This window comes from Ruditapes philippinarum, unplaced genomic scaffold (genome assembly GCF_026571515.1).
Source record: "Ruditapes philippinarum isolate M1 unplaced genomic scaffold, ASM2657151v2 ctg582_1_1_1_1, whole genome shotgun sequence".
Lineage (NCBI taxonomy): Eukaryota > Metazoa > Mollusca > Bivalvia > Venerida > Veneridae > Ruditapes > Ruditapes philippinarum.
This window is the reverse complement of record NW_026867385.1, coordinates 300,614-325,562: the sequence shown is the minus strand read 5'-3', so window position 1 is coordinate 325,562 and position 24,949 is coordinate 300,614. Positions and strand designations below refer to the sequence as shown.

The window sequence follows — 24,949 nt, the reverse complement described above, 5'->3', positions numbered from 1 at the left end:
TTTGGTGAGTTACTAAGTAAAGAATAAAACTGTTGAATATACTGATGATAAATTGATCTAATAACACATTGTATCTGTAAATTTGTTACAGATGAATTATTCAATATTGGTAGGAAAAAACTGTTTCATCTAGGTAAAAGTTAAATAGCATCGACACTTTAGATAAGAGCCACCTTCAAATATCATTCACCCTTAAAAATCGATTTTAACTCAACTTTTTAAACTATTCACGCTTATAGGCATATAGTTCACCTTTAAATAGCATCGATCCTTTAAATAAAAGCCACATTCAAATTACATTTGCCAGTTTTTACGCCAAGTAGCATATCTGGTAGAAAAAAGGAGTGAATTCCTGCGCCAACTTGTCTGTAATAATTCTAAATAGGATGAAATATAAATAAATTTAAAAAATGTATTGTTCGAAAGAAAAGAGATTTACACAATAAAATTCCTCGTTTACAACTTGAAATTGGCGGTCAATTCAAATATGAATTTGGCCTGCTTTGAACTCGGAAAGTCCAGATTTTGATATAAAAATACAAAATAAAAATAAAATAACACAGGAATTGTGCAAAAGTAACACAGAATTGTGCAATTAAGTGGCTAAAACGAGCACCGCGTTAAGTAAATGGTCCAATATTTTTTTATTGTACACCAAATTGAAATAAATGAGTTCATACGGTTGCTGAGACATTATACTTTAAACCTCATCAAAAATATTTCCATGAAAATATTTATTTTTCAAGATCATTCGTGAAATGACGACCTGACTAGCGTATTGATTGCGATTTTTAGTTTCGTTGACATCTTTAAATAAAATAAAGTACGTATTACTTTATGATTTTTTATATTCGGTGGACATTTTCAAAACTACTCGTGTCATATTACGCTTTTCGCTTTGATAAACAGAATATTAAATTCGTGTAAGTTCATTACTGAATTTATTGCACTCGTTAAATAAAATAATATTATGCTCGCCAAAGGCTCGCATAATATAATTTTATTCAACTCGTGCAATAAATTCAGTATTGAACTTACACTCATTCAATATCCGGTATATACGACACTTGTAGTTTGACAAATGTCTTAGGTATACACAGAATATGAAAAATATATATACATATCTATTTGACGAAACACAAAGGTCACCTTCATAATAGTAATTATGTTGTCTTTCTCACGAATGATCTAAAAAGGTAAACATGTAATTATTGTTCCAGATAAAAAAATGTAATGCTGGTTAAAGTATAATGTCGTAGCAACCGTATGCGCTAATTTATTTCTTAAAATTTGATTTCGTTTACTTACTGTGCTATAAGTTTTCACAGATGGATATGCACTATACAGCCTGGCCAGACTTCACGGATGTACAGGCTTTCATGTTCTGTAGGTACTGGTAAAATTTACCTGCCGTGCGTGCGTTATGATCAAAGCCCATAAAAGATCAGAAGTTTATGGTCATGCAAACCCGTGGAAAACCGCACATTTGCTAATGAATAAGACAAAGTGTGTATGAAACACGGATCGATTCTCGTGGATTGTGGACAAGGATACAATTTAAGACTGTGGTAAACCTAATCTAAGAACACTAACTGAAAATCCACCAAAGAACAAATGGGGACACTACACTCATACAGCAGTTACTGTAGTACATGTAAATGGGGACAGTAATGACATTGTTCAACAACTTCTGAAATGTTATTTTTGCAATCAGTGTACGGTTATTTAGAAAACAACCCGAGGCAGAAAAAAGAATAACTAAATATTTATTATCTTTATCTTTTTCAACATTGAAACCTTCTAAATTGAATTTGAAGTTTTCTTGTGTGTATTTGCAGTAGCTCCAAATACAATAATCTTAGTTCTAGAAATATTCATGCTTATTTTCCATTCTAAGCAATGTACAGATTAAAATCATTAAGTAAGTTTCAAAAAAACATAATGATAGTGTCGTCTGCATATAACAATACAAACATAAGGACATAGTCGTCGTTTTTTTCAATATCAATGCAAGAATGCCTTGATTATTGCGAGACAAGTATTCTTCTAAGCCATTAAGATGTATAGAAAATAAAATCTGGCACAGAGTTTTCCACAGTAAGTCTTGAAAACGGAGATATATGCTATTGTTGTTTTTTTATAGAAACACAAGCCTTATTTACAGTCTTGGTATATTTTATACAGAAAATAAGAAACAGGAATTATACGCATTTATAATTAAGATGACTAAGAATAGAATGAAAGGTGGAGTTAATTCTTATGATGCCATTCAGTAATGAAGAAAATCACTTTGATGTGTGCGGTCCAGCTTTTAGCAAGATGGCTTTTAACAGATGTTTTGTACAAGTTGTTTTTGTTATACATTTCACATTAATTTTTTAAGATCCTTATATTCCAATCTTCCATTTTATACATGTAAATTATAAGTGCCATTACATGTCTAATAATTATAATGAGGAATTAAAAAAATATCTTATCATTTTTGATCTAGTGTTGTATTTGTGTAAATCAGATATCGGAACAAAGTTTGTTTTCATATAAGTTGAGGAAAAAAATCTTATGCTTTTGATCTATATAAGTCTCAGTTGTTTTACTCTATTTTCAAAATTCAACATGTTCACAAAGAGTTAAACTAGATGATTATGTTATATATAAATTAAAAAATATTTTTAAACTAAAACTGAAGGTGGAATTTTAGAAAATATTACGAACATTTTTCAGTTCGAAAAATATCTTAAATGAAAATTCAAAAATTATGTGGACGAATAATTACAAATTCAGACTGCCTACCCTTTTATTTATTTTAGAATAAATGTTGTAAACCCACCCAGTCAATACGCATGCGCACTAAAACAGAGCGAAATTCAAAGGATGTCCGTCAAAATTTGGAAAACTCCAAACAAATTTTAAATGTAATGTCCTACTAACGAAGGTAATAAGGTACATTTTGCCGAAACAACATTACTTTTTTCTTTCAAACCCTCTGATTTTGTTACAAGTATCTTAACAAAAAGAATGCTGGTTTTAAATATTTCGAAAATCATGAAAATCAAAAATAAACGGCCTCGTCCTGGGTTAAGTTTTATTGTTTGCTTTAAGATTTACATGTTTAGCGGTTTCGAATGTGTATAGTATTTTAAAACTAACTATGTAATCATTAAGTAATGCTCATAAATAAAATAACGTTGCATTTTGATATTAATATTTCAGAATCCGTGTCACGAATTGATATCGATTCGCCCCATTGACGATTCGCCCGATAACGTCTCGACTCAGATTAGTGACGATTTAACCCAATTCAATATAATCATTTAAAACGTACTTTGAATAATTAAGATTAAGAAATGTTATTATGAAATTTACGGAATGATAGCAAATTGATAACTCTTAACAGGTTAAAGGAAATAAAGCTGTTATTTATAGAAAGATATGTAAAACCGCAAGATATGTAAAACCGCAAGTGCATGTCAACATAGATGTGACTGTTGGGTTTTTTTTTGTGAAAATTACAGACTAAAAATTCAAAACACAGCGAGAGATGTCTAAATTGTATTGAGTAATGGAGGCCGCCATATTTTTTTTGGATATTTTCTGAGTATTTTCATTGGTAATATGAAAACATCAGACCAATGAAAATACTCAATACCAAAACAAAAGGGAACAATTATCTGCTGCACTCCTAACTTTCATTTTGGATCGAGAATTTGACATATCTGGAAACAAGTTTTGTTGTAGTTTCATAGAAAAATTCTTCAAGGCATTAAGGTCTTGAGCTAGATTCATCAAACTTGACAGGAATGTTGATCAGCATTTTAAGTTGTTTACCTGGGGTTTTGCATGTGGAAAAATTCTGTTTAGGTAGAGTTATTGCCCTTCATCAAATAGCAATGACATGCCCACTTACATTTTTCACAAAAAGTAAAAGTCATGACTGCAAGTTATACAAGTGTGTTTACAATTTTTTGGCCATAAATGAGTGGATCTGTAAATTTTCCTGAAATTTTGGGTCGGGGGCATTTGTGTTTACCAAAAGCATTCCATGCCATGCCCTTTTCTCAGTGTCACCATGGGTCATATTTCCCAATGGCAAATATGCTTATTTTCTTCCCGATCTTTAAAAATTTCCAATTAAACTGATATTCTTGATACCATTACTGACAAATTTGCTGGTTTTCATTTCAGTATGGTATCAGATATATGTTTCCTCACATTTCATTGTAAAATTTTAATGTATTTTTTATGCTTTGAATAATATTTGCATCGGTTGTCATAAACAATTTTGCACAATCAAAATACTGTGTGAAAAGAGCATTTTCAAAAAGTACCAAATGTTTTTCCTTATTGTTAAAGCAGTTTAACACCGCAAAATTTCCAAAACTGGGAAAAGTACTTTTACCCAAAATGGTTAGGAAAAAGCCTTCTTTGATGAAGATAAAATATTATTTTTGTACAATTTTTATTGTATACTATTTTATTTCCATAGATTCATGTCTGGACTGTAACTTTATCAGATTTAAGAATAACTTGGCATAAATGTCTATACATCATGTCAGATGATGTGTCGCGTATAAGACCCATGTCACTACCTCCAAGGTGTAGGTCACACTTAAAGTTTGAAAGTACTCATTCTCACAAGAAGAGTTTGAAGTCTGGACTGTAACTTTGTCATGCATTGAAGAATAAGAATTTTAAAATAACTTAGCACAAATGTCTAGAAACATCAATTGTGAAGTCTTCTACTTTACTGTCACCAGTGCTAAAAATATTTTTTTTTGCCGATTTGGCCTTTATTTATTGACAGATGTGTAACATATCAGTAGACTGTGAAACTCAATGGAACCTAGTCTGCTGAACAATGCAATTAACATGTGTACATATTTCCTTGAATAGAAAAATAATTTCAAGTAATTTCCATTTGAACAGAACTAAAACGATTCTCAACAATAACATGTAGACTGACAATTGGAAATTTGATGCTTTTCAGATGGGGAAAAAGTATGATTTGTTATTGGAAATGCCATTGTTTACTGACAAAGGTTTAGATCACATATATATAGTTCAGTAGCCACCATTATAATGAAGATAACTGGCACAAGAATACACCTGTTCATGTCTGCTTCTGTGACTATGTTTTAAACTTGTATTTGTTATTTATTTTAAAGAAAATTTTGAGAAGATGAGTTGGGCAGCAGAGGAATGGAAGTCGGACCTGTCGCACCAGGCGTTGCAGAAGGTGGAGCAGTTGGAAGGCCAGATAACACGACTGAAGAAGGATGTAGAGATGAAACAGTTCAAGATGGACAGCATGGAACAAGTAATAATCACTTTGATGATTACATTTAAATGAGATGATTGTCAATCCCCTTCCGCGTAGCGGGAAGGGGATTATAAGAATGGCCTCCCTCTGTCAGTCCGTCCTTCTGTCTGTCTGTTCGTCTGTAACACTTGTGGCCGCTCCACAACTTTTAATAAACCACTGAAATTTTTTTGAAATAATTTGGCTCAAGTAATCATTATAATGAGATGATGTGCAGAGTGCAATAATTGGGCTGCTACCCACAAGGTCAAGGTCACACTTAAAGGTCAAATGTTAAAATGTCTTTATTTCATAATAAAAGTCTACATTTCTTGTCTGCTTCATAACTTTTAAACCGCTAAAAAAAAGGTGAAATAACTGCACAAGTGATCACCGTAATGAGACGATGTGCAGAGCGCAATAATTTGGTTAATACTCCAAGGTCAAGGTCACACTTAAAGGTCAATTGTTGAAAAGTCTTCATTTCATAAAAACAAGTCTACACTTCGTGTCCGCTCCATAACTTTTTAACTGCTTAAAACTTTTTAAAAATAATTTGACACAAGTAATCACCATAATGAGATGATGTACATAGCGCAATAATTGGGTTGTCACCCCCAAAGTCAAGGTCACACTTAAAGGTCAAATGTTTAAATGTCTTCATTTCATAATGAAAGCTACATTTTGTGTCCGCTCCATAACTTTTAAACTGCTGATTTTATTTTTTTTAAATAACTTGGCACAAGTGATCACCATAATGAGACGATGTGCAGAGCGCAATAATTCGGTAAATACTCCCAAGGTCAAGGTTACACTTAAAGGTCAAATGTTAAAAACACTTCATTTTATAATAAAAAGTCTACATTCTGTGTTGGCTCTATAACTTTTAAACTGCTGAATATTCTTTAAAATAACTTGGCACAAGTGATCAAACTAATGAGACAATGTGCAGAGTGCAATAATTGGGTTGCCACCCGTAAGGTCAAGGTCACACTTAAAGGTCAAATGTTAAAAGTCTTCATTTCATATTAAAAGTCAACATTTCGTAACCGTTCCATAACTTTTTAACAGCTTAAAAAGTTTTTGAAAAAACTTGGTACAACTGATCACCATTATAAAACGATGTGCAGAGGGCAATAATTGGCTTGCCAAAAGGTCAAGGTCACACTTTAAGTAATAATGTTAAAATGTCTTCATTTCGTGTTCGCTCCATAACTTTTTCACCTCTGAAGTTTTAAACAATAACTTGACACAATTGATCGCCATTATAAGATTCATGTGCAGAACGCAATAATTGGGTTGCTCCATGACACAATCTGCAGAGTTCAACATCTAGGTTGCTACCCCCAAGGTCAAGGTCATATGTTCTCCATAACTTTTTTTACTTTATGGAAGATTTTATATAACCTGGCACAAATAATCACCATCATGAGACTATGCGCTTATGATATGCATGGCATAACATCAAGGTCGTGGTTGGTAAAAGGTCAAGAAGTACACATTCATGTTCACTGCGGAAGGGGATTTAGCTGTCCTTCAGACTGCCTTGTTATAGACTAGGTTTGTTTTTTGAGGTCCATAATGATGACCAATTGACCATAATTGTGTCATGTTCCAAATCCTTGAAAGTGTGTTTTTTTTCCCCACTCAATTTCTATGGGAAAATTCCTAATTCAAGGAAAATACAACAAAACCTTGCATCATAGGAGCCTGATGCTTTATCAGTGCCAGGTTTACAAAACACTGCTCAAAATTATTCTTTTCATAGACATGATTTGTCTACTTTGGGTAAACATGTTTAAATCAAATCATTCAAATGATGAAATTTTTTTAACTAAAACATTTATTTACTACAACAAGAGTTGTACCTGACTGTAAATTCAGATTGGGGATTTTCATGCACATGTTTCAATAAATGTGCAGGATCTTCAAAAAAAGTGATGTGAATTTCTCATCCTAGAATAGAATACTGGTTGCTACAAAATAATATAAATAAATTGTGAATGCCAAAATGATCTAAAAATTGATATAGCTCAAATATTTCATTCTGGTCTATTAATTATTTAATTTTACAAGTTCTGAAGGTTTTTGACAGGTTTCATTGTATATGGCCCTATAATAAAAATGGTTGTTTGAATATATAAACTGGGCCATTTAGCATCAATTGGCATTGGTTACATTGTCCAAAAAATGTTTATATATGGTCATTTAACCTGTCAAAAATCTTTATATTGTAATGATTTTTGATACAGCAAACTTCTTAAGAAAAAATTCAATTACTTCATAAATTGACAGCAGTTATTTATTTCATTAAAAACGTCATGGTTATCTGATGATGAGCGATGTTACAAACTTGCATAGTTGTAAAAATAATTATATAATTGTTTTAAGGTTTAATTCAGATATATAAAATGTAAGCTATGAAAACTTGAATGTAGAAAAATGTAAGCTATGAAAACTTGAATGTAGAATATGATTTCCCAAAACTTGAACATGTCATGGTTATTTTCCTAATTGCGAACCCATAGTTGGTTTAAAAAAGAAAAGCAGAAAAAAGTCATTGTATAAATTCTTCAGCTCTCTTTCACTATCACTATCTTCGTTTGTTAGGTAATACAGAAGGAAAAAAGAAAAGCTGAAGATGAGAGGTCACAGATGTCCGCCCTCAAAAGAGAGTCACAGAGTTTGTCAGAGGCTTGTGAAGAGGTGGAACAAAAACGCCAGAAACTGGCCACAGATTTACATACCAAGGAAACACATATTGGTACCCTAAATGGACAGATTGCTCATCTGAAGAAGGTTCTTGAACAAGAAAATAGCAAGGTAAAATATGGAGGAAAATGTTTAAGTTTAAATGTCAGGATTTTTAGTTCTAAAGTCTTAAATTGTGTATTATTGTAAATTATTTCTAAGAAATTGCATTTTGAGCTCGGGGGCGTCCGTGGCCGAGTGGTTAAGGTCGTTGACTTCAAACCACTTGCCCCTCTCTGCTGTGGGTTCGAATCCAGACAGGGACTTTGGATTCTTTCATGTGATGAAGCTATCCAGCTAGCTGATGAACGTTGGTGGTTATACTCAGGTGCCCGTTTGTGCCTGAAATAATGCACGGAAGGTCACCTGAGGTCTTCCTCCACCAGTAAAGCTGGAACATCGCCAAATGACCTATACTGTGTCAATGTGACGTAAAACCCAATTAAACAAACAAACAAACATTTTGAGCTTGACTATACGAAGTATGTAAAGAGCTGTCTTACTGTCCTGACGTCGCGTCCAGATTTCAGATTAAAGTTTTGGTGCAGTAAAATATTTTTCACTATAACTTTTTCATTTCTTAAGGTATCAACTTCAAACTTCAAATATATGTTCCTGTTCATCAACCACATCTTATGTGACAAGGTTCATAACTCTAGCTCCAATATTTTCTGATTTATCTTCCCTTGAACTTAGAATTTTCCTTTAAAAATACTATTTTTTACTGTTACTTCTTTATTTCTTAAGGGATCAACTTCATACTTCAAATATATGTTCCTTATCATCAACCACATGTTATGTGAAAAGGATCTTAACTCTAGCACCAATATTTTCAGATTTATCTCACCTTTAACTTAGAATTTTCCTTAAAAAATACTATTTTTTACTGTAACTTTGTTATTTCTTCAGGGATCAACTTCATACTTTAAATATATGTTCCTTATCATTAACCACATTATGTGACAAGGTTCATTACTCTAGCACCAATATTTTCAGATTTTTCTCCCCTTGAACTTAGAATTTTCCTTAAAAAATATTTTTTACTGTGACTTCTTTATTTTTAAAGGGATCAACTTCATACTTTAAATATATGTTCCTTATCATAAAGACATGTTATGTGACAAGGTTCATAACGCTAGCACCAATATTGCAAGAATTATCTCCCCATAAATTGAGATTTTTTTACTTGAAAAATATTATTTTTTTACTATAACTTCTTTAGTTATATCTATCCAGCTAGCTTAGGGAACGTCGGTGGTTCTACTCAGGTACCCGTTCGTGCCTGAAATAATGCACGGAAGGGCACCTGAGGTTTTCCTCCACCAGTAAAGCCGGAACGTCGCGATATGACCTATACTGTGTCAATGTGACGTAAAACCCAAAACAAACAAAAATCTTCAGTTATATAACTTCCTTGAACTTGGGATTCATTTTAACAAATTTATGTTATTTTTTTTACAATAACTTAATACATAATTATACATAATTTATTTTTCTTTCATAATTTTTTCTTCCTTACTGCGTCCAGTATTTTATTAGTTGATCTTCGCTGTCTCCTGTGACAGCTCTTGTTAAGTAAAAAAAGTAAAACTATTATTACGACCCTCTTGTTTTTGACAAAAACACGGGCCAAAAAACCCCCAAAAAATATCACAATACATATCAGGTGGATTGTTATGTAATTTGCCAAATATGTTCAACATTATTAGGCATAGTATTGTGTGCAAAATAAATTCCAAGTCCCTTCAGCCACGGTCAAGGTCACAAGCAGAGGTCAGATGATAAATTGAAAATGCGAGTAATGGTCTTTTAGTTATCAAGAATTGTGGGGAAATTTAATGTAAATATTCACTACTGTGAGACTGAGTATTTGTTAGGGACATATTTTGTGACAAATGAGCACTTTTCTTTTTTATTTTAATGAAACAATTTACATTTTATGTACTTTTGAGCACTTTTATTTTTTATTTTAATGAAACAAGTTACATTTTATGTACTTTTATTGATTTCCTGCTATTTATTATTACTTTTCTTTTTAGGTTTCCCATTTGCAGACCAGTATTGAAAAGCTTGAGATGGATCAGATTGGTAAGGGAGATAAATACGAAAAACTTCTTGCTGAACATGAAAAGCTGAAACAAATGAGTCAGCATCAGAGCAAAGACAGTTCAGCCCTGAGAAATGAGTGTAATACACTCAAGCATAAATCTTCAGACATGGAAAATCAGCTGCATGCTCTTCAGGCTGAGAATGAAGAGTTAAAATCAAAGCTTAAAGATAAGGGGTCAGTGAAGGAATCAGAGTTCAAAAATGTACAAGAGCAGCTTAAATTAGAGAAAGAAAATATGAAAATACTAGAAAAGAAGCTATCTACTGAGATCAAAAGCCTTAAAGATTTATTAGACAAGAAAGAACATGAAATGGACAAAATTAAGACAGAGGCCAAAACAAAAGAGGAGAAACTTGTTAATATGTTGAAAGCCTTAACAAATGAAATTCAGAATTTGAAAGATAGCACTGGTCGTAAATTGTCACAAGATACCCAGGCCAAGGCTAAACTTGACATGGAAATAGGTGAATTAAAAAATAATCTGACAGCAAAAGATCAGGAAAATGAAAAATTGAACAAAGATTTGAAATTTTTGAGAGACTCCTTGACGAACGCTCAAACATTGAGTGAATCTCTGAAATGTGATTTGAAAAATAAAGAGGCATCACTTAGTCAGCAGAAAGCTAGTGTGGATCTTCTTCAGAAAGATCTTGATAAACAAGTAAGAGAGCTGACAGATAAGAATGATGGACTAGAGCAAAAGATTAAAAGTATAATGTCAGAGCTTGATAATGTGAAAGATTCCAGAAAGAATTTCCAGACAAGTGTTGAAAATAAAGAAAGACAAATTCAAGACATTCAGTCAGAATTGAAAAATCTTGAAAATGAAAAGGACACATTAGAAAAGAAAGTAATTGGTCTAGAAAAAACAAAGTGTACTCTTGCATCTACTCTTGGACAACTTAAGCAGGAAACTGAGAAGCAAATGAATATGAATTGCTCATTCAAGCAGGAGATACAGGAATTGAAAAATATTGTGGATGGAAAAGAAAGAGAATTGTCTCAGGTGCAGACTGAACTATCACACAAAGGAGACACGCTTGAGGAAAGTCAAAACAAACTAGACCGTGCTACAAATGAATTGCAACAATCTCAACAAACAGTGATAAATTTAAAAACTGAAATGGAAGCCACCCAACTTCAGTTACAGGAAGAAAAAAATAAGATTGAAAATGAAATATGTAAGTATGAGGCTAACATTAAATCCTTTAAAGCAGAAATAGAGAAATTGAGTAGTGAGAAGTCATGCCTGAGTGATGATCTTGAAAAGAAAAGTGCTTGTTTACAAGAGAGTCATAATGAGATTGAATTGTTGCAAGTATCAAAGACAGAATTAGAGAAACAAATGAAAAGCTCAGAAAGTGAAAAGATGGATTTAAACCTCAAATTTGAAAAGGCTATTGGTGAACTTGGCGAAAGTAAGGAACAAGTGTTTAAACTAGAGAAGGCACTAGATGAAACCAAATTTTCTTTGGAAAGTGCTGAAAGCAAGGTCACACAAACTGAACTAAAACTTAATGAATGTGAATTGGCAAAGAATAAATTATCAGAACAGTTGAATGCAGTGCACAAAGAGAAGGAAAGCTTGGAAATTCAGAATAAAGGACACCTTGAAAATTTTGATGTCCTTAAACATGAGCTTGAAGTAAGCCAGCAACAAAATGCAATTGATCAGAGCAAAATAGTTGAATTAAATCAAGCAATAAGTACCTTAAAAGATGAGCTTTGTGCAAGAGATTTAAGTGAAAAAGAGCTTTCAGCAAAACTTTTGTCTGAAACAGAGTCATTAAGTAGTGAATTAGCAGAGAAAAATAGCATTATTGATCAGGTAAGATCAGAAAACAGCTCTCATGTAGAGAAACTTGAACAGATATCAGAGACAGTTAGGTCTTTAGAATTATCAAAAACAGATCTTGAAGTACAAGTAAAAGATTATGAAGCAAAATATGAAGAAGCTGCTTTAAGAATAGCAACATTGACAAATTTAGAAGAGCAGCTTACTGCAAAGGGTCTTGAACATGCCAAAGAAATAGCTGAATTGAAAGACTCCTTAAATGAAAAAGAGACATTAAATTCTGGTATGACAGCACAACTAAGACAGCTAGAAGAAGATCTTAAATCAGAATGTGATGGTAAAGATGAGGAAATTCTGGTTTTAAAGAAAGAAATTGATAGATCAAAGAATGAACTTGAAAATCTTTTAAAACAGAATGAAGAGTCCTTAGATAAATTTAGAGATCTTGAAGAAAAGTGTTCCAGACAAGATAAAGACATAGAAAATGCAAATTTCTCTTTAGAACAGATGAAGCAAGAAAATGATAAGCTAAGCATGAAACTGATAGATCTTGAACATCAAAATTCTGAAATGAAGGATGCTCTCAGCATCAAAGAGTGCGAGTTTAATCAGATGAACTCTGAAGCTAAAACAAAAATTGATGAGCTTGAACTGCATGTTGCTGATAAAGAATCAAAAATTGAATTGCTTGCAAAAGAAATAGAATGCAAGTCAGAAAGTTTAGAGACAAAAACTTTGATGTTAGACAAGGTCTCAGTAGAAAAAGAGGAGTTGTTGTCTAAACTTAATTCATCTGAAAGAAAATTAGATGAATTTGATTTTACCATACAGGATTACAGGCAGAAAGAAGAAAAATTGAATTCTGAAATTGCAAGATTGAACAACGAATTGGTTAGTCTAAAAGATCAATTAGTGGATCAGGAAATGGACCAGTCAGTTAACTCTGCAAATCTAAACCAAAAAATCCAAAGTTTACAGAGTAATATTGAGGGTACAGAACAAAAACTAAGAACTGCTGAAGATGAACTGCAGCGGAAATCGGAAGAAATGAATGCAAAATCAGAAGAGTTTGACAATATAAGTGATATAAAAAATGAACTTGAGTCAAAAGTCTTTAGTTTAGAGAAGGAAATTGAAAGTCTCACTTTTTCATTAGAGGAGTCAAAACTTATGGAAGAAAAACAAGACAAAAGTTTGCAGGAACTTAGTGAAATGATAAAGACTTTAAAAGATGAAGTTGATGAACATAAAAGTGAGATTGCTGAAAAGGAAGCAATGATTAATAACCTTACAAAGGAGATTGAACAACTTCAGGATAATGTAGATGAGCTGAGGACTTCAGATCAACAGCAGCTGAATACTATTGGGGACCAAAATAGTGAAATACAAGCTTTGAAAGATAAGATAAAGGAAAAAGAATTGCATGATTCTGCTAATAGTGCAAAGCTTAGTCAAGAATTAGACGAGTTTAAAAGTAAATCAGATGTTTTAGAAAAAGAAAAAATGACTTTAGAGAAATTAAATGACAATCTGAATAGTCAATTTGAAAAAGCAAATGAAACTTTAGAAAAGGTTAATTGTGAGAAAGAAGACTTATTTGTGCTTTCACAGCAACAAGAAAAAAATTTGGAAGAACTTAAATTTGCCCTTCAAGAATTAAAAAGGGTTGAAGAAAAGCAAATTTCGGAACTTGAACAGTTAAAAAATGACATGAAATGTTTGAAGGATGAACTAAGTGACTGTACTATGGAGTCATCAGTGAAACTAGCTACACTTAATCAAGAGTTAAATGAGATGAAAAACATTATGTCAGGAAAGGATTGTGAACTGGAAAGTTTAAGAAATGAAGTAGCACTTAAAGAAAAGGATATTGAACAGTTATCTCAAACAAAGAAGAACTTATCTGATGAAAAATCAGAATTAGAGTCTATGCTTTTTGTTGAAAAGACTAAAGTAGAAGAATTTGAACATACTTTATGTGAAATGAAAACAGCTGAGGTTAAATATCAGGAGCGAATATCAGAGCTTCAACATGAAATTGAAAAACTCCAAGATGATCTGAGTGATCAGGCTATGGAAGATTCTGTAAATAATGCAAACTTAAAACAGCAAATGTCTGAACAACAAAATGTCGTTGATGGACAAGAAAGTGAAATGAAACAATTAAGATTGGAATTAGAACATAAATCAGAAAGAATAGATGAAGTTGAAAACAAAAACATTAAACTTGCACAAGAGTTAGCAGTTGCAAATGAAAAATTTGTAAGTATGTCTGAAGAATTTACACAAACATCATTTGCTTTGAAAGAATCAAAGCTGGCTTTGGATCATCATGAGAAAACTGTACTTGAACTAAATACTATTCAACAGTCCCTGAAAGATGAATTGAATAAGTCAGAAATTCAATATACAGCAATGAAGGTTGAACTTGAGCAAGAAAACACTCAACTGAAAAACATAATTGATGCAAAAAGTGAAGAAAATGTGAAATTAAATGATGAATTGTCTCATATTAAAGAGAGCTATGAAAAGACTGAAAAATCTTTAGATTTGATCCGTGAAGAAAAAGAACAATTAAAGCTAGTTGAAATGGAGTTAAAGCAACAGGTAGAAGAATTAGAGTTTGCAGTATCTGAAGGTAAAAAGGAAATTACTGAAAAGTCAGACAACCTAACCATTTTGCAAACAGAAATACAATCCCTGAAAGATGAACTCAGTGATCAGTCTGTAGAAGAAGCTGTGAATAAGGCAAATACCGATCAGGAATTAGACCATTTAAAGAATACTGTAGAAAATAAAGATACAGAAATAAGTGAATTGAATTGTGAACAATTGAAACTTAAGGATGAGTTAGAAAGAAAAACAAATCAACATGAAGAAGCTGAAAATATGAACAAAGAACAACAGTCTATGATATTTAAGTTCCAACATGAAATCAAAGAGTTGGAAAATACAGTTGTGGAAAAAGATCAAAGGTTTGAGTCATTGAGTAAGGAGTTGGAACATGCAAATGAAAAATTGGAAACCACTGATAAGCATATAACAGAGGTAACTAAGGAGAAAACTAACATTGAATCTTCACTGCACAGTTTAAAAACAGAATTTGAAGCATTATCTACCACAAACTTGGAATTATTGAATGAAAATGAAATCATGGGCAAGAAAATGAAGTCTCTCGAATCTGAAAATATACAACTGAAAGATGATCAGAGTGAACACAGTATTCAAATATCCGTAGATATTGCCAAGATGAAACAGCAAAATGAGGAATATAGAAACATCATTGAAGGTAGAGATAATGAAATCAAAGGTCTCATTGATGAGAGAGATCATTTAAGGGAAGATCTACAGAATAAAGACAGTGCATTAGAGAAAACAAGCTTTGAGAAAGTAGAATTTGAGAAGCAATATTTGTCAGGGAAGAATGAAATTGAGGTTTTAAAATGCTCTTTGGAAGATAACCTGGCATTAAAAGAGAGATCTGATTTAAGAGTAACAGAGTTAGAATCTGAGAGGGCAGCTCTTAAAGATGAATTATGTAGTCTGCAGTCAAGTGAAAAGTCTTTAACAGCAAAAATTAATATGGAGAAAGAGGAAACAAAAAATATACTTGATGGACAAAAGGAAGAAATAGAAAACCTCAAATCTGCTTTAGACAGAGAGAAACACCTGTCAGATACATATCAGGGAAAAATTACTCAAGCAGAACAATTGCATAATGAGCTTGAAGAAAAACTGACAAAATTGACATCAGATTATGATGAAAGTAAATTAAAGGCACAAGAATTTGAGGAAAAGGCCAATGTGTATCTGGAACAATTGAGGAACACGCAGTCAGAATTGAATAGTCTTAAAGACAAGCTCAAGGATCAAAATGAGACTTTAGCGAGTGAATTAGCAACACTGGAATTGAATATCATAGAAATGTCCAATGAAGCAGAGGGCAACAAAAGAAAATCTGAAGAACTCGAAATGGAGTTGTCTCATAAAGTAAATGAGATTGAAATACTGCAAACAAAACTTGACAATGTGGAAAAAGAGTTAAATGCAGTAGAAAGTGACAGGCTTGACATAGCTGATAATTTTGAAGCTCATAAGTTACATACAGAACAAGTTGTTAGTGAGAGAAGTAATGAGGTAAAGTTGCTTGAGGAGAAAATACAGACATTGAGTCAGACCAATGAGAAACTAGGAAAGGAAGTTTCAAATATTAATGACATGCTAAATAAAAAATCATTTCAACTACAAGTTAGCCAGGAAGACTGTGAAGAACTCCAAGAGCAGGCTCAGCAGACAGACAAAAGGGTTGAAAAGTTCGAAAAAGAAAATGCTAACCTGGAAAAATCAGTTGCTAATTTAACAGATAGATTAACCTCAATTGATTTGGAAAAAACAAATCTTGTGAGACTTGTTGAAGAGAAACAGAACATTGTTGATGGTAAAGCAGAGGAACTTCAGAATGTAAAACAAGAAATGGAACATTTAGAAGAGACTTTGACAAAATACCGCACAACGCTTGAGAGAATTGAAGACCAGATGATTGAAAGTAAGACTGAAATAACTCAGCTGCAGCAGAGCCAGGATACAAATCACTTCACACTCGAAGAAGATAAAAGATTGTTAAATGAAGAAAAGATAAAGCTTGAAGAAATAATCAATGAAAAACAGGGAAAATTGGATGAATATGAGTCATTAATAGAGGAGTATAAATCATCACTGGAAAATGCAAAGTGTAAGGTGCAGTGCATTCAAGAAGAAGTTGAAAGGGTCAATGAAGAGAATTCAACAGCTTTGAATAAAATTAATCATCTTGAAGAAGAGAATAAGTCCTACAGTAGCAAACTTGATAAAATGAACAGCATTATGTCAAACAGTCAATCTGAACAACTATCCTCTCAGACAAGACTAGACGAAACAAGCTTTCAGCTGAAAGAAGCTTTAGCAACTTTAACAGAGAAAGATGAAAAAATCAGTATGCTAGATAATAGCATAAGTAAACATGTTGGTCTTATTGAAAACTGGGAGTTGAAATACAGTGCCATAGAAACAGAATTAGTAAAGAAACAGGAAGAAATAGCTGCCATGAAACATAGCTTATCTGTAAGTCAATGTCAGGAAAAAGAGCAGCAAGAACACATTGCGAGACTTAACAATGAAATAGTAAGTTTGAAGGATTCCTCAAATCAGGCTCTAGTTGATACTGAAGTGAATTATGCACTATTAACGACACAAGTCAAAGAACTATCAAATTGTACACAGGCGCAAAAGACAGAAATAAATGAGTTAGAAAACGAAATCACAAGCCTCAAAAACAATCTGTTAGAAACACAAGAATGTAAGGAAAATATTGAGAAAGTTTTAGAAGAAAAAGATTTGAAAATAACAGAAAATGAGCAGGAAATAAGAGAGCTGAAGTTCTCTTTGAATCAGTTGAAATTAGAGGCTGATGAGTTAATGGAAAAATTGTCATCAAGAGCCTCAGAGCTTGAAGAATTGAAAGAAAAAAGTCATAAAAGTGATACAGATTTAAGTGAGACACAAGCAAAAATAAATATAGAGCTTACACACTTAAAGAACACTCTAGCAGGTAAAGATAATGAATTAGAAAGTCTACAAATACAACTTGAAGCAGCCAATGAAAAATTAGCTTCATTGCAGGAGACAAATGAAAATGTTTCAAAAAAGCTATTTGATAGGGATAATGAGTTTATTTATTTACGAGACCAGAGTGCATCAGACAAATCAACATTAGAGAACAAGGTCAAATCCCTTGAGCATGAAATTGAATTGCTGGAAGACACTTTGCAAAATACAGAAAAAGTGCAGAAAAAACTCTTGAGTGAAAAAGAGGAGTTTGAAAACAAAGTTGAAACTCTAGAATCGACCACTTGTAATTTGAAGCACGAGTTAGAGGATGCATTAAATGAAAGAAACAAAATTTTCTCACAATTGAATGACTTGGAAGATGAAAAATCTGAATCAACATTGAAATTAGATGGTATTGAACAGGAGCTAAGAATCTTAAGATCTGAGAAAGAACAGTATGAGAGAAAAATTGTAGAACGTGAACAAGAACTGCAATCCACTCAGGTATTTTCTCAAAACTTACAGAGTCAGCTAGACCAAGTAGATGGTGATTACAAAAGTCAACAAGAAAAAATATATGAGTTATCTCAGGCAAAACTTGAACTAGAGGATAGCCTTCAACAAGCAAAACTAGAAATAGAAAAGTTAAAATTGGAGTCAAGAGATGAAAAATCAGTGCAAAGAAATCAGCTTGAAGAAGCTTTGGAGAAAAACAATGAATATCAAGAAAATATTTATAGACTGCAAGATACAATAAAAAATAGAGAAAGTGATATTGCTTGTCTGCAGCAGGAAAAGCAAGATATTGAAAAGGACTTGAAATCTGTGACATTTGAGCTTGATAACTGCAAGAAGAAAATAGACATTATCGACGGTCAGATATATGACTTCAATAATACAATTGCTGAAAAGAATGAGAGAATATCAGACTTTGAGCAGAAAATAGAATCTTTGTCGGAAGAGGTTGCAAAAGAAAGTAGGCTAAAGGATAAGAAAGATGAAGAAAACAATAAAATTACCCGTGAATTAGAAGACATAAAGTCTTGCATCAGTGATTTAGAAGACCAGTTGGTGAATGAAAACAAAGAACAACATGATCTGAAGGAAAGAATTGATAATCTACAATTAGAAATCACTAGAATGGAAAAGGAGAGTTTAGAAAGAGAACAGACCATAAAATCTCTACAAACTTTGAAGGATGAAAATGTTGAAAAAATCAAGTGTTTAGAAGAGGAATTATCAATAGAATTAAAATTTTCTACAGATATTGTGAACAAACTAGAGAAGGAGTCTGCAAACTTCCAAGTGGAATCTTCACAGAGAAGTAATGAGACTGATATGCTTTCTGCTGATCTTATAGAAGCTAAAGAACAAATCAAATTATTATGTGGCGAAAAAGAGGACATGTCATCCAGATTAACATGTTATGAAGAAAAGTGTGGTTTGTTGAATGAAAAATGTACTTCATTTGAATCAGAGGTTGAGAACCTGAAGTTAAGTGCATCAGTGATGCAAGAGGAGTTAAATGAGAGTGAGAAGAAGAGTAAGGATCAGTTGAATGAAATATGTAGACTTCAGTCAAACATTGATAAACTTGAAAACGAGTTGAGGTCTTTAGAAAGTGAAAAGGAAGAGCTTGAAGGAGTGATTGAATATACCAGTTTTGAGACTGCAATTAAAGAGGATGAAGTTGCTACTCTTAGAACTGATCTTAAGGAATCTGAGGGAAAGAACAAAGAACTACAGGAATCTCTCAGTATGGCACAGAAAGAATACAACTCAACTATTGAAAAAATGAAAGAATTGGAAGATATTCTTACAAAGCTACAATCTGAAAACAGTGATTTGAAAATTGAGTTAGAAGAGAAAGAGACTCTAAAAAAAGAAAGTTCAATAGAAGGTGATGAGATGCAAAAGAAATTAAGATCTCTAGAGAGTGATATTGAAACATTAAAAGATGCAATGGAGTCCTTAGAATTTGAAAATTATAGTTTACAAACTGAAAAAGAGACATTTGAAAAGACAGTAAGGCAGTTAGAAACTGAAAAATCTGAAAAGAATAGTGAAAATGAAGTGTTGAAACAATCTTTGTATAAGATGGAGGAAAAGATAGAAGAAATGAATTCCAAACACACAATGGCACTAGAGTTAGTGAATGAAGAAACTGCAGCAGATTACATGAAGTGTAAGCAATTGAACTCTGAAATGAAACTAAAAGAAAAGTATTTGGATTAATCTTTTCTGTCAATCGTTAGAGGAATGAATCAAGCAAATAAGCATTTTTGAAAGGAAAAAAGTTGAATACAGCTGAACGAGAGTTTACTGATAAATAATTCTCCTAGCGAAGTATAAGCGTTCAGGAACTTGAACGGCGTAACAAAAGTATGTGTGCGGTAACAAGTAAATTAGCGCAGAATTGGATCAACAGAGAGATGACAAGTGGAATGTATTGTCACACAGTTTCTCTGCATTGAGTAAGATAATTAAATGATGGAAATCTAGTATGAATAACAAATTTCTACAAACAATACAAAAGATTCAGGTAAAAAAATATTATTTTTTAATCTATTGATTATCTATATATTTCTGTCAGGCTTGGAATTAGTCGATTTAGGCATTTTCACTTATATAACCAAAGAACTTAATTTTGACAAATTTTATATTACTATCATATATAATCTCTGTTCTTCATTTTTGGTAATATTTTATCACTTTGATGAAAACGTATACTTTTCCCCTAATAAGAATATAAGATGTTGAATAATATGTGACTTTGTAAAAAATACTCATGTTAATGAATCAATTATTACAGATTCAAGAATTAGAAGTACTCCTTGCAGACAAAGACAAGGAAATTCCTCAACTTGAGGAAAAACATCAAGCAAGAAACAACGAATGTGAGGGTCTAGAAAAGAGGATTAGCCAACTTAGCATGGAAGCTGAAAAATTAAAAGAGGTAATGGAGTTGGTCATTTTATTGATTTCAATACAAACCTTACCACATTGGTATAAATAGTTACACAGGTCAAACTAACATGTGAAAGGTCAGTTCTACTCCTAGGTGGTTGTCCATACTTGAAGTACATATAACTAAATCTGTGGTCTTGATTATTCTGAATAGGCTGTAAAAAACGCCATTTAACCATCAAGAGTTTTGAAGTGTGCTGTAAAGCCGAACACTATAAAGAAAGTTTTAAAGCTTATTTCATAAGTATAATTGAAGTTTATATGTCTGTAAGTATTATGAAGCACATGTTATTTTAGCTGCATGTGAGAGATATCGATCTATTTGAAATGTTAAAACGAGAGATCTTAATTATACCCCGGAAATGAAGTTTGGGGGGGCATACAAGGAGTCACCCAGTGGTCGCTCGGTCCAGCAGTCTGTTGCATTTTCCTTGTCCGGAGCATAACTTGAAAACTACTGGTTTGAATTCAAAACAACTTCATACGATGGTCAAGCACAATAAGGGGAAGTGCAGCGCACAAGAACCATAACTCAATCTAAAGTTATTACAGAGTTATTGCCCTTTGTTACTTTTCCATTGCTTTCTTTTGTCCAGAGCATAACTTGAAAACTACTTGGAATTCAATACAATTTTATTCAATGGTCAAGTATATTGAGAGGAAGCGCAGTTCATAGAAACCATAACTCTTTCTTGACTCATTTAAGAGTTTTTGCCCTTTGTTACATTTTATTGTCCAGTGCATATCTTGAAAATTAGGAATTCAATGAAACTTCATACAATTGTCAAGGGCAGTAAGATGAAAATAGTGAACAAGAACCATAACTCTATTTGGACATATTACAGTAATTGCCCTTTGTTCCTTATTTGTCCATTGCATAACTTGAAAACAAGTAGTTGGAATTCAATACAACTTAATACAATGGCAAGCACAATGAGAGGAAGTGCAGTGTACAATAATCATAACTCCATCTTCTGTATTTGTAGAGTTATTGCCCTTTGTTCCTTTTTCTTGTCAGGTGCATATCTTAAAAACTAATGTTTAGATTCAATGCAACCTCATACAATGGTGAAGCGCAATGAGAGGAAGTGCAGTGCTCAAGAAGCATAACTCTTTCTGGATTTATTACAGAGTAATTCAATAAAACTTCATCAATGGTCAACCACATTGAAAGGAAATGCAACATACAAGAACCACAACTATCTTTAATTGCCCACAACCATAACTCTATTTCAATTCTTTAACAAGGTATTCTGTTACTAGTAACTTCCTCATTTCCGAAGCAGTCTTGTGGGGGTACTAATCACATTTAGTGATAGTTCTAGTTTGAATTGTAAGAATTTTCCACTTGGTGTTAAGTCACAGCTGTGCGTACATAGCTTTAATCAGATTGTATAACAAAAAAATAATCGATGTGGTTGAATGTATGTTTCAGATAAATGTTGACCTTGTCAACACTCAGAATGAACAAATGAAAGAGCTTGCCAGTGTCTGGGTCGAAAGAGATAGCTTGCAGATAGAACTCATTAAGCAAGGAAAGCACCAATCAGCACTAGATTTGGTTGTTAAGAAACTAAAACGAGAAAGAACTGACCTTCAAGACAAACTCCTTGTTATGGAAAATGAACAGGTAAAAGCGAACTTGATATTTGTACTGCTTGATAGCCAGTAAGTTTTGTTGTTGACCCCAATACTAACAACATTTTTCCCCTGCCTTTGTCCAGCTAGCTTTGTAAAGAGTTTGTTGGTTTTACCAATGTGCCTGTTTGTGACCGGATGTTTTTAAAGTAAAGGGTTTGTTAAATTTTCTTATGACTGCCAGGCTTAAAACTGATAATTTTGTGAGATATGTTCATATTATTAAATGGTTCATTGGAATCATTGTAAACATATTTTGTATAGAATTTCAGAGAGGGGGTCTATGGAGATCCTGTTTGAGATTTTGGGAATTCATTAAAGTGTTTAGTGGGCCCAAATATCGAAACTTAAATTCAGCAACTTAAATCCATCATAAATTGTTTCAGATGTAGGTTTCTATTACAAACACAGCCATCTTGGTTATAAACTGTTAAGCTTGTAAACTGAGTATCTTGAATAGAAAAAATACTTAAAAAATACAGAAGATAATATTTTACTTAAACAAAAGTTACCAAATTACCATAAAGGATTGTAAATTATAAAATGGTTGGTGAGTTTTGATGGACCAGTGTCACCTTGTGAGGCAATATTGCTGTAAAATGGCTGTCCCAGGACCAAACTTTGCTTCCGGGTCATATATGCAGTAAACCTGCCCAAGGGAAAACTTTTGTTGTGCATCTTTGATGTTAACAACAAGTTCGGGTTGAATAAAAATGGAAGCATTGTAAAGGTTGCTTTTATATTTTGAAGGCGGAAAGAGATGCTACGATAGAGAAGCTACAATCAGATCTTAGTTCACTGTCGAAAGAAAAAGATGAGGTTGATAAACTCAGGTCGGAGAATGAAGCATTGAAGGTATAAATTTGAATTTGGCATTGTGATAAATTGTTAGTTTTTCTCCAATAAGTAGAAACTGCTTGTTATGTGCACTAATTTGAGAAAGGCTAGTTCTTCTAGAGACTGCAGAAACAGTATGTTATTATGACTCGGGTACGGTTAAGGTGGCGCTTAATACAACTGGATTAAAATATAATTGATAACAATGAATACATTTACACTGATATACCTAGTTGTATTGTTAATTACTATTTATTTTATTTTGACTGATGTTCCTTCATGAAGAATTTCATAGTCTTCTAAATCAGGCTTGCTACACAGTGAATTGTAAAATTAACGATAAAAGATGACTGGAAAAAGTGATATGAGGGTGGTTACAAGTGTCTTAAAATGTAAATCATTAGTACATACTGTTGCTCTGGTCTGAGGCTGGTTAGGTTTTGCAGGACATAACAACCAGTCTTTAAATCTTGTGTTATATACATGTACTGTGAAATCATTTAAATTCGAGGGCATAAAATTTCGTAAAAAGCAATTTCGACGAAATGTACACAACTGCGAACCACATTGAACACCTTTTTAGTTTTATGATTCTATTGACTGATTAATCATACTATATATTATCTTGGGTACAATTTGTTCCTTGGGACTTAATTTCTTGGTTAACTTGAACCACGAAATTCACTTAAAGTAATCCCTCACGAATAATAATTATTTCCCAGTAGTTATTCTAGTTACAGGTTAGAGATCTTATGTACTGAGAAATCGTACATGTATTGTGAAGCATAAATGGTTTTATCTAGATTGAAAAATGGACAAGTCCCAAGATAATAATCATGTTACAGGGTTAAATAAATAAAAAAAGACCTGCAAATAAGAAATAGAAGTATCTATCATACATGTTATCATTGACATGATGTGTTATATGAGCCGCGTCACGACAAAACCATCATAATGGGTTTGCGACCAGCATGGATCCAGACCAGCCTGCACATCTGCGCAATCTGATCAGGATCCATGCTGTTCGCTTACCAAGTCTATTACAAGTAGAGAAACTGATAGCGAACAGCATGGATCCCGATCAGACTGTGCAGATGCGCAGGCTGGTCTGGATCCATGCTGGTCGCAAATGCATTACGTTGGTTTTGTCATGACACGGCTCATAAGATTGTTGTGGTTTTTGTTGTAGTTGAGCAAGTCTCGGGTGAAACAGTTACAGGAGGAGATGGGTGAGTTGAAGAAGCAACTGGAAGGTCAGGTGAAGTCTGGTGACAATGACCAGTGTAAAGAAGAGTATGAAAAGGTCGGTATAATGTACTGTTCTCATAGATTACCCTGACATATAGCTTCCTTTTCATTTTATTTTAACTCTCTAACTGCTGAGTTTGCCGAGTGAATTTGTCCAAATACGATATTGAAATGGTCCGTTACCAATAAACTTACCTCGGAATAAAGAATATGTTGGGGTTTTCCCCAGACTTATCCGGGTATACAAACAAACTTGTACACTTACAGCTTCGAAATTAGCGCAAGAGGTTGACTTCTCTATTCTGAAAGGTAGTGCTCCATGAAACTTTAATGGTAAAAGTCTGTTTGTAACAGGGAAATAGAATGGAAAAGCCCATATTTGCCCAGTTCCAGATAACATCTATTTTGCTAAGTTGGTCAGTCACCAGTTATTACGCTGTGGCAGACTGCATGGATGTGCATGCTGGCTGAGCTTTAAAATGTTGGCAAAAGCTTTTGCAGTATTGGTTCCAGAATTGTAAGGCAATATGATTTTTAGGGATTTCCTAGCTGTGTTTGCTGTGATGATAATAATATATATGCCCATCCATTTCACATAAGGTTGCTAGCGTTATAATATTGAATATTATGTGTTTATGTTTATTTTGTGCATATGTTTATGTTCCAAAAGCAATGTGTTAATGTTGCATTCAAAGTACAAGGTCACAAGGTCATGTTGACT

General features: G+C 32.9%; 1 protein-coding gene across 1 annotated transcript in view; it reads left to right on the top strand.

The window, feature by feature from the left end:
* The first annotated feature begins 2,841 nt into the window (after nucleotides 1-2,841).
* The window catches only part of LOC132735927 (centromere protein F-like), a 47,979-nt gene continuing 25,871 nt past the window's right edge, over nucleotides 2,842-24,949 (top strand). Inside the window, exons 1-8 of the mRNA XM_060722966.1 lie at nucleotides 2,842-2,932; nucleotides 5,163-5,314; nucleotides 7,907-8,119; nucleotides 10,087-19,707; nucleotides 20,351-20,494; nucleotides 21,941-22,135; nucleotides 22,894-22,998; nucleotides 24,170-24,283. Coding sequence (XP_060578949.1) covers nucleotides 5,177-5,314; nucleotides 7,907-8,119; nucleotides 10,087-19,707; nucleotides 20,351-20,494; nucleotides 21,941-22,135; nucleotides 22,894-22,998; nucleotides 24,170-24,283 — 10,530 coding nt within the window. The 5' untranslated portion in view covers nucleotides 2,842-2,932; nucleotides 5,163-5,176. The remainder of the gene's footprint in view (nucleotides 2,933-5,162; nucleotides 5,315-7,906; nucleotides 8,120-10,086; nucleotides 19,708-20,350; nucleotides 20,495-21,940; nucleotides 22,136-22,893; nucleotides 22,999-24,169; nucleotides 24,284-24,949) is intronic.